The 9,270-nt window shown below is 45.8% G+C and overlaps 2 protein-coding genes across 4 annotated transcripts in view; both read right to left on the bottom strand.

The window, feature by feature from the left end:
- Positions 1-364: 364 nt before the first annotated feature.
- Positions 365-5,146, bottom strand: C32H3orf62 (chromosome 32 C3orf62 homolog). Its single transcript, XM_051140633.1, has 3 exons — positions 4,615-5,146; positions 2,799-2,890; positions 365-779 (listed from the first exon to the last, which is right to left on the bottom strand). Exons 1-3 carry the CDS (start codon positions 5,028-5,030, stop codon positions 514-516), a joined length of 774 nt encoding a protein of 257 aa, XP_050996590.1. The 5' UTR covers positions 5,031-5,146; the 3' UTR covers positions 365-513.
- A 1,011-nt stretch (positions 5,147-6,157) lies between these two features.
- Positions 6,158-9,270, bottom strand: part of Usp4 (ubiquitin specific peptidase 4) — a 51,591-nt gene continuing 48,478 nt past the window's right edge. For all 3 annotated transcript variants that reach the window (XM_051140005.1, XM_051140006.1, XM_051140007.1), the window contains 2 exons: positions 7,073-7,161; positions 6,158-6,447 (listed from right to left, as the gene is read on the bottom strand). In XM_051140005.1, the coding sequence (XP_050995962.1) occupies positions 6,286-6,447; positions 7,073-7,161 (251 nt within the window). In that variant the 3' untranslated portion in view covers positions 6,158-6,285. The remainder of the gene's footprint in view (positions 6,448-7,072; positions 7,162-9,270) is intronic.

Here is a 9,270-nt window from a genome sequence, read left to right as displayed (position 1 = left end):
GGGTAGGGTTAGCATTAGGGAATGAAGAAGTAAACTCAGGACTTGAGGCAAGCATGGACACAGGCAGGAAACAGGTCCCTGTGTGCAAAGTGTACGAGGAGAGCATGGACACAGGTGGCAGCCGAACTGCAGTTTGCGCCTGGCTCTTCTGTGTGGAGCTCGGCCGTGGCAGGCTAGTCCCAGGTAACAAACCCATCCTAGTTATGGTGTCCATACGTTTCCATGGATTCATGTAAAAGATTACGAGGAGAAAGAGCAGAGGCACAATCAAGAACTATATATATTGAACACCAATCAAAAACACACTTTAAAAAAATGTCAAGTCAAAAAAAAACAAAACAAACAAAAAAAAAAACTCCCAACATTTCAAAATAACAGAATATTAAAAATCTGGGCTCTCGGCTCAAAATGGGATTCAACTGGGATTAACCAGAATGTGGCCAGTCAGGCCCAGCCAACCCCTTGTAAAGACTGGCTTCTGACAGCACTGTGGCTGCTCTGGGTCAGCTCTCCTCACTCTATTTGGTATTTGAAAGAGGTCATCAAGTTGTAGTCCTCTTCCAAGTCCAGAACAGTCTCAACAATGTTCTGATCATCCAAAGCCTGCTTGAGGCTACTGGGGTCAGCATCCAAAGCCTTCTGCGGGCTCTCATCCACTAGCAGGGCCCAGGCTTCCTCCTTGAAGGGTGAATCTTGGCAGCGTCCACACACACGGTTCAATTCATTCTCAAATTCTAGTTTTCCAGCCAGTTCTTCAATAGTTCTGATACTTGTATGGTCTTAAAACAATGACAAAAGGACACTCAGCTTTATAGTTCTACTTACAAGTTTCTAAGGACATTCGAGGCATAAGTTAAAAAGCACAAAACTGTTGTAACTCATGAAAGAACCTTTAGCTTGATACCTATTCCCATAACCTAGCAAGCAGACAGACACACGCACCATAAACAAGTAAGCACTTCGGAGACTGCAGGGCTAGGCATGCCTGTTCTAGCACAGACAAGTGGCAAGCAGAGTAAGGTTGGCCTGATACCTTCCTTCACACCCCAGAATTCATCCACCCCAATTGTCTGTTCCCGAGGAAGGGATAAATGGAATACACATGCTTGTTTCTTGCTCTCCTGTGGAAGGTGACAAGACAGTATGAAAAACCATCTTGGAGTAATCAGAATGCAGACTGGTGAAGTCGAAGGGAGTGATGGGCAGAAGCAGTGAGTCTGCAGCCTATCTCCTGCGGCCATCAGAGGGCAGTCAGCCCTCCAGATTTAGCGAGCTTTAGGGACCTCCCTCTGGGTCCTTTCTAACCTGGGTTCTTCCATGTCAGTAGTTTCTCGCAATGCCTGAGGCTATGTAGCCTTAACCAGGAGCTGCTGTTCCACTGTGAATAAGTCATTTAGACAATAGGACACAGTTCAGAGAGCACATAGATGCAAGTGGTGGTACACACTGATAATCCCAGGACTCAGAGGAATCAGCAGGAAGATTACAAATTTGACATCAGACTGGCCTACCCAGCCTGATCCTGCCTGAAAAAGAAAAGCTTGGCATAGCCCTAGGGAGTCTCAAAAACAAAGTAGTAACCACAAAAATGGGGTGCAGTAGGCTAGGGGCTGGAGAGATGGCTGTTGCTGTTCTTGCAGAAGATATGGGTTTGGTTCCCAGCACCTACATGGTGGCTCACAACTCTGGAATTCCAGACACCCTCTTCTGGCCTCTATGAGCACAAGGCATGCACATGGCATATAAGTGTACAGGCAAAACATATGTACAAAATAATCTCTGAATTGTGCCTAGATTAATAAAAAATGATTTTTAAAAAATGGGGCTTGAGAGATGCCTCAGTAGTTAAGAGCATTACTGATCCAGCTGCCTCTGCCTCCAAAGTGCTGGGATTAAAGGCGGGAGCCACCCCCCCTCCACTGGCACATTTACTGTTCTTGCAAAGGACCCAAGTTTAGTTCACGGCACCCATGCCTGGTGGCTCACCACCACCTGTTGATTCTAGCCCCAGAGGGGTATAACACCTCTGGCCTCTGAGGGTACCCACACTTACATGCACATGCCCACACTCACATGCACACACCCACACATAAATTAACTAAAAATGAAAATATTTGAACAAGAAAACTAGCTGGGCATGGTAATGCATGCCTTTAATCCCAGCACCCAGGAGGCAGAGGCAGGTGGCTTTCTGTGAGTTCGAGGCCAGCCTGGTCTACAAAGTGAGTCCAGGACAGCTAAGGCTAACACAGAGAAACCCTGTCTCGAAAAACAAAACAAAAACAAGATTATTAAGACATACGTGGCTACTTCTAGAGAGACAAGAGATTTTATTCTCTGTGACAGTATCTCATTCTGCAGCCGTGGATGGCCTAAAACTCACTATGTAAACCGGATGGCCTCAAATTCATAGAGATCTGCCTTCCAAATCTGGGATTAAAGACAGGCACCACTTTACTCAGCTGCCAGATTTCTTCCACTATTGTTTCCCATGCTGAGCGGATTGCTTATTCTCTCCCTCGTTAGGCCTATATCCCAGTTCCTTCAGCTCTACACTCAAGCACTAAGGCATGGAGGCTGTTCCCTGTTCCTTCTGGGACCCCAGATCATTACTAGACACCATCTAATGGTCTTACTGATGTGTGACCTCTCTAGGTTACCAGTTCCTTTGAAAAGTGGGGCAGTGTTTGATTATTTCAATGTTCTCTGCAGAGTCTGCTGTGAGCAAACTAAATTTACCAAATAAGATGTGTGGACTCTTGGCCTGTGTGAAAGACCAAGTAGCCCGGTCTACTTACCGATCATATCTAGCAGGTCCTTTGTGACCTCTTGGCTAGAACTGCTGAGCAGCATATTTGAGTCAACTTTTAAATCTCTCTCCATATCCTTCCTGCGGTCCAGATTGGGGGTGGGTTTGGGGGGAGAAGATGGGGCATTAGATACTCAGGAAAGTATTTTTAAAACTTCAGAAAACCCAAAAAGCAAATGTTTTGTTGCTTTGTTTTTGAGCCAAGGTCTCATTATGCAGCCCTGGCTGGCCTGGAACTCACTGTATAAACCAGGGTGGCCTCAAATTCAGAGAGCCCTCTGCTTCTGTCTCTGGAGTGCCTGGGGTCCAAGAAATGTGCCACCATGCCCAGCTAAGGCAAATATGTACTAGTGACTGGTTTATGCTATGAGAATAGCCAGACACTGCTAATACGTCAGTGAAGAAACAAACAGCAACATCATAATAACCCATCCCTACTGCACAATGCATTAATGTTTATGAAACACACACATATATTTGCATTTAAATGGCTTCTCAATTCCTTAGCTTTGGAATAGGCAAGATGGCCAGACATCTAAGCCACATCACATGCTCTAAGACAAAGTGCCTGGGAAGAGACAGTTTGTAGCTACTTAATAGGTCTACAGGAGACAGTCCAAAAGGCTCCCCCCACCCCTTAGACAGGGTTTCTTTGCATAGCCCTGGCTGTCCTGGCTTAGAACTCCAGAGATCTTCCTGCCTCCTGGGTGCTGGGATTAAAGGTGTTTACCCAGCTGCCAAAAGGCTTTCAAACAGGTGAGTGAAACAGAGAAGAAGAAGACAAAGCCAGAAAGTTGGGTCCAGCCGTAGATTTGTGTGGTAAAGGCAGGTGCGTTCCCTGGCTCTAAATATGAAAGATGGTATGTGTTATTTCTATTTCTACAGTATAAAATAGCTTGTGTGTTTAAATAGGGTTTCTGCAGGACTGGTAGCTTGTGCCTGTAGTCTCTGCACTTAGGACTTAAAGAACATCAGAGTTCCAAGTCACACTCAGCTACATAGGAGTTGGAAATCAGCTGGTCTACATTAGACTGTCTTTTAAAAAGCAAAAATAGGTTGGCAAAATGACTCAGCGATGCAAATGCAAGTGTGACAACCTGAGTTGGATCCCCGAAGCCACGATGGAGAGAGAATCAACTCCTGATGGTTTCCCTTCAGCTGCCACAGGTGTCCTGTGGCATGTGTGCGCTCACACTCACCTCTTTCTCTCTTTTTAAAATTAGGGGGGAAAAACCCAGCAGCTCGCCTGATTAAGAGCACTGGCTGCTGTCCCAGATATGCAGGACCTACACAGCAGCTAACAACTGTCAGTAACTCTAGTTACAGGGCATATGATGCTACCGTCTTTTGACCTGTGCAGGCAAAACATACACACACACACAAAATACAAAGTTTTTTTTTTTTTTTTTTTTTAAATTAGGGAAAAAATCCTCAAAGTATAAAAGTAAAAATAACAACAAGCAATGCTAAGACTTGTAGATCAGTGCTAGAGTGGAGTGCACGAGGCCTCCGGCTCAATCCTCAGCACTTCCCACCAATTTAAGAATAGCTATCAACACTGATTACCTTTGGGTACAGTAGTTTCCATGACTGGAAATCTAGAGTTGGCAACCAGGCTTTCAACCCAAATCTGCAATAACCAGATTTTGAAAAATACGTTTGAATTTCCTGTATATAGTCAGCACTCCCAAGAGGAGGCTAGCTCAGTCATGAATCAGATCTGGGATATTCACCTTTTTTTTTTTTTTTTTTTAAATAAACAATTCTCCGTAATTGTTGCTAGTAAGCTATCAAATTAGAATCACCTTAAGCTTTCTTTTCTCCAGTTTTCCCCATCTCCTGCAGCTCTCCAAAACTGTCTCTCACGTGCCAAAATAGAAGAGTGCATCAACACATTTTCCTTGCTGGTCAGAGGTTTTCTTTTGGGGTATAAAGGCTGTGGTTTTGCATTAACTGGGACATGGTGTGGTGCAAAGGCAGGGTTCTCATTCTCAGGGGCACATGAGGGACCAGGGCAGGGGACAGCAGAGGGGCAAGCTACCAGTGGGTTTCTGCAGAGGAGCCTGTGCACCGGCAGGGAGGAGAGTGACGGGGCGTCGAGCCTCTGCTGGCCTGTGCACTCCTGGGAATGCCTGACTCCTTCAAAGGCTCGGTCTATGGCAGCAGTCAGCTCCTTTCTGCATCTTCGTAGTTTTTCAGACATTTCCCTAAAAGTGACCATGCCCTCCTTTAAGTAATAATCGGAAATGCACGGAGCAACTTGAGAATAATGTTACTCTACAAGAGGCGGAGATTTTACCCGGATTTCGAGTTTGATCTACAGTTAAACATCATCTTTTGTTCCTCTGGGAGGGGAGTATCGCCCGCCATTCTCAGAGGACCCCAGATCACCGGGAAGGGCCCGAGATGCCCCATCTCACCGCCCCGAGTTTCCTTAGCCGGTTGGCGGCCAGGTCTTTCCCTCTGTCCTCTGTCTGCTACACCCAGTTGCTGTCTGGGTCCCCAAACTAGGCTGGAAGGGGCCCCCGTTGCGTCCTCACCCAGCTGTGGCCGCACAACAGTGCCCAACGGTCACTGAGTCCTCACGTGCCAAGACCAGCGACGCCCAACCCCCACGTGCTAGGTTAAAGGTCGGTCGAGCCTCACATGACCACGAAGGCCTTTTAGTATGCGGGCTACATGACTAGGAGTCTATTACCGATAACGTCTTAAACCTCATTAACTAGAGTGCTCTGGGGACCTGAAAAACACCCATCGTGTTCTTCTGAAGAAAAATGCCACACATTGCACCCACTTTTATGAATGGACTTATTTTAGGGGAGAGCTAATGAAAGTTCCATCTTATCAGTTTATCAAGGACAGTGGGGGACAAAACAAACTTCTAGGTTCTGTGAGAAATTGAAAACAAGACCCCAATGCTAACTTCATTTCATAACCGGGGAGAAGGCTGGAAATTCTAAGAGAACAGAGACTATAGAAATGGGTTTCAGTGACTGTTAAGAAAACTATAAACCCATCTCAATGAACAGCAAAGAACTAGAGGACAGCATCAAGTTTACTGGAGGCTTGGTTTACTGTGGCCAGACTACTGGGGTGACCAGTATGGGCACCAGAACCCAAAACCCAGGAGTTCAGAGCAGCCCTGCAGGTAGGTCTTCACAGCTGCACCATATTCAATCACAGGGCGTTCCTCTCCATTCTTTGGAATCCATGAGACACACTCCACTGTGTACCAAATCCCACCCCGCATTGCAGCTCCACAGGTTTTTATCTCACCACCTATTTAAAAGAAAAATAATTCAGCCTCTTAACATAACCCCTCTGAGAAAATGGTCTTTTTTTCCCCCCCCTCTTCTCATAAAAGAAGGCAATTCCTCATCTGGTTTTTAGGTTGACAGAGCAGTCTTCAAGAGTGCCAAAGACAGTCTTCTAGGGGATGACTTGTGCTGTGGGGTGGCGGGGTGGCTGAGTCAGCATCAGTTGGTGTCCATGTTGTAGGCCTCCTCATCCCCTAAGCCCTGCTGTGAGCTGCTCAGCCTCATGCCTCCATCAGAACAGCTGGGGAAAGCGGCGAGCCCCGGTGCGCGGTAGCACTCATCGTCCCGACGCTGATAGAACAGCACGTAGGCAGCTTTCGTCTACAACACAGGAAGGGGTCCATTATTGAGAACCAAATCACCCATTCCCCCACTTTCCTCGCTGTTCTGTATTATTAACCACGCCATGGTAGCTCTTGCCTATAATCCCAGCAAGGAGAAGAACCTGGGAGAGGAGAATTTTTTTCAAGTTTAAGTCCAACCTGGGCTTCAGGGTGAAACTATCTCAAAAATAAATAATAAATAAATAAATCTTTTAAACTGGATATGGTGATACACATCTGTAGTCCCAGCATTCAAGAAGCAGAGGCAGGAGAATTACCCTAAGTTAGAGGCTAACCTGACATACAAAGTGAGTTTCAGACCAGCCAGAGACACATAGGGAGGCCCTATCACAATGAACAAGCACCTTGAGTGAGTGAGTGAACAAATGAACAAGTACCCTCAGGAATCTGCCATCTTGCTCTACGTGTACACAGCCAAGTAGCTCCTGATACAGCACCTCAAGGAAAATTGAGCTTCTCTATTAGGAAAGATCTAGAATGGCAGACCACTCTACTCCACCCAGAGCCCTCCAGACTTGAAGTAACCATCGGCCTGAGAGAACCTTGTTAGCTTTTCTTTGTTGAGTTAGCAGAGAGAGGCAGGGGCTGGGACATGTCCTTACCACGATCTGATCTTCAGAGGCCAAGGACACATTGCTGTCATCAAAGTAATGCCACTTCCCACTCAGTCTGTTCTTCGCATACGCAGTGTCTGCCAAGTCACAAACAAAATGCTCTAATGGCCACTGAAAACTTAATCTGGTTATTTTATTAGGTTAGCACTAAATACAAGCACATGTTCACACCCAAAAGTATTAACATTAAAATTAAGAATAATGTATAGCCAGTGTGAATCCACTCAAGAAGCAAAGACAGGAGGAGTTCAAAGCTGACCTAGCCACATCTAGGCAGGGTTGCATACTGAAACCATGTCTCAAAACAGAAAAATCACTACCACCAAATTATATAACTAATTTAAAAACATGCACATACACATAAGTAACAATAATTTGTATTTTTTCACCCAGAGGTGAGGGGACCAAAGCCAGAGCCTTATTGTTTGCTAGGCAAGTGTACCACCACCGAGCTAAATCCCCAACCCCTATGGCTCATTGTTTGTTTTTTTTTTGTTTGTTTGTTTGTTTGTTTGTTTTTGAGAAAGGGTTTCTCTGTGTAGCCCTGGCTGTCCCGGAACTCGGAGATCCTCCTGCCTCTGCCTTCCACTGGGATTAAAGGCCTATACCACTACCACCCAGTGGAAACAATTCATCTTTTTCCCCAATCTGGGCCTTTCAGAAAAGCTAGGAAGGGTAAGCAAAGAGATAAGGTCACCTATACTTTTGGGACACTAATCAACAAGACAGAGCCACTCACTGTTAGTATTTAAAATAATGAATGTCATGATGTGTGTAGAGGTCAGAGGTTAACTCCATGGTGCTGGTTCTCTCCTCCCACCTTTTTTGTTTTCTAGTAATTGAACTTGGGTTTCCAGGTTTGTGTGGTCAGTGTCTTTACCTGCTGTGCCATCTTGCCAACCCAAGTGTCTATTTCTGAAATTTGTTCTGAAGACCAGGCTGGCCTCAAATTTACAGCGATCCACTTGCCTCTGCCTCCTGAGTGCCACCATGCCTAGCATTGTTTATTTTTCAGTAAAGATTATTTAATTATATGGAGAGTGGTGGGGATGAGACATGTGTACAGGGGCCCACAAAGGCTGTAAGGTGGGGCTGGATCCCTTGAAGCTGTGAACCAGCTGACTTGGCTCCTGGGAACTGAACTCAGGCCCTCTGAAGAACAGTGTTTGCCACTGCTAAGCCATCTCTCCAGCTGCCATAGTGTCTACTTAATGGCTGTGATGAGGGCTGGAGACATCACAATGGGAGAGTACTTGTCTAAATCTTCATTAGTATGCCAAACAAACAAGAGTGGTCATGGGTATAGCCCAGAGCCACAGAGGGACTCAGAGAAGGAGCTGTCCTGCTAAGACTTAAGCAAAACAAGAGCAGCCAGCTACCATCTTCACAGAACACTCTGGTGATGTCTGGAGCCAGTAGGGGAGCTTCAGTTAGGAAACTGTCCATCTGGGTTTGCAGGGTGGGGATATGAACAAGAAGCTTTTTGTTTGTTTTTTGTTTTTTGAGACAGGGCTTCTCTGTGTATCCTTGGCTGTCCTGGACTTGCTCTGAAGACCAGGCTGGCCTTGAACTCAGAGATCCACCTGCCTCTGCGTTGGAGTGCTGGGATTAAAGGCGTGTGCTACCAACACGGATAAGCAGCTTTACATTTCCTTTCTTGGCACTGTGGTTGTGACTGAGACTCTGTGGTGGGTGGACTGCTTATCTAAGACGTGCACGGCCCAATTCCATCCCCAGCACCACAGGGGAGGGGGAAATGATGGGACAATGCCCTCTTCAAGACTAGTACAGTTTAACTAAAACAAAGTTGGAAGGCAGGAGGATTACTGTGAGTAGTCTGGCAGCCAGGGCTACATAGTAAAGTCTTGTCTTAATAAAGAACACAAAAAGTTTTCATTAAAACGAACCTAAATGTTACATAAGTTCTGGGAAATAGGGCAAAAGAAAAACATTATTTTTGCCAAGTATGGTAATGTGTACCCATCATCTTCTCACATAAGTGTCTGGGATGGAAAGAAACCAGTTCAAGTCCATCAAAGGCTACCTGGCAAGTTACAAGCCAGCCTGGGCTATATGGTGAGAGCCTTCTTAAAACCAAAGCACATGAAACCAAAAGTGAACTAATTTTGGCATCTCTCCTTCCAGGGCTCTGCACCCCTTGTATTCAGAGCTGGGACACTTTTGTA

This window comes from Acomys russatus, chromosome 32 (assembly GCF_903995435.1).
Source record: "Acomys russatus chromosome 32, mAcoRus1.1, whole genome shotgun sequence".
In the NCBI taxonomy this organism is placed as follows: Eukaryota; Metazoa; Chordata; class Mammalia; order Rodentia; family Muridae; genus Acomys; species Acomys russatus.
This window is presented reverse-complemented; position numbering and strand designations above follow the sequence as displayed.

What these genes read in the sequence shown, in the direction of transcription:
- C32H3orf62 (XM_051140633.1), bottom strand. Translation starts at nt 5,030, where the DNA reads ATGGTCACTTTTAGGGAAATGTCTGAAAAACTACGAAGATGCAGAAAG. An exon ending in TGGAGAAAAGAAAGCTTAAG is followed by an intron (nt 2,891 to 4,614) that starts GTGATTCTAATT and finishes TCTGGACCGCAG; the next exon opens with GAAGGATATGGAGAGAGATT. An exon ending in GGACCTGCTAGATATGATCG is followed by an intron (nt 780 to 2,798) that starts GTAAGTAGACCG and finishes CATTGTTTTAAG; the next exon opens with ACCATACAAGTATCAGAACT.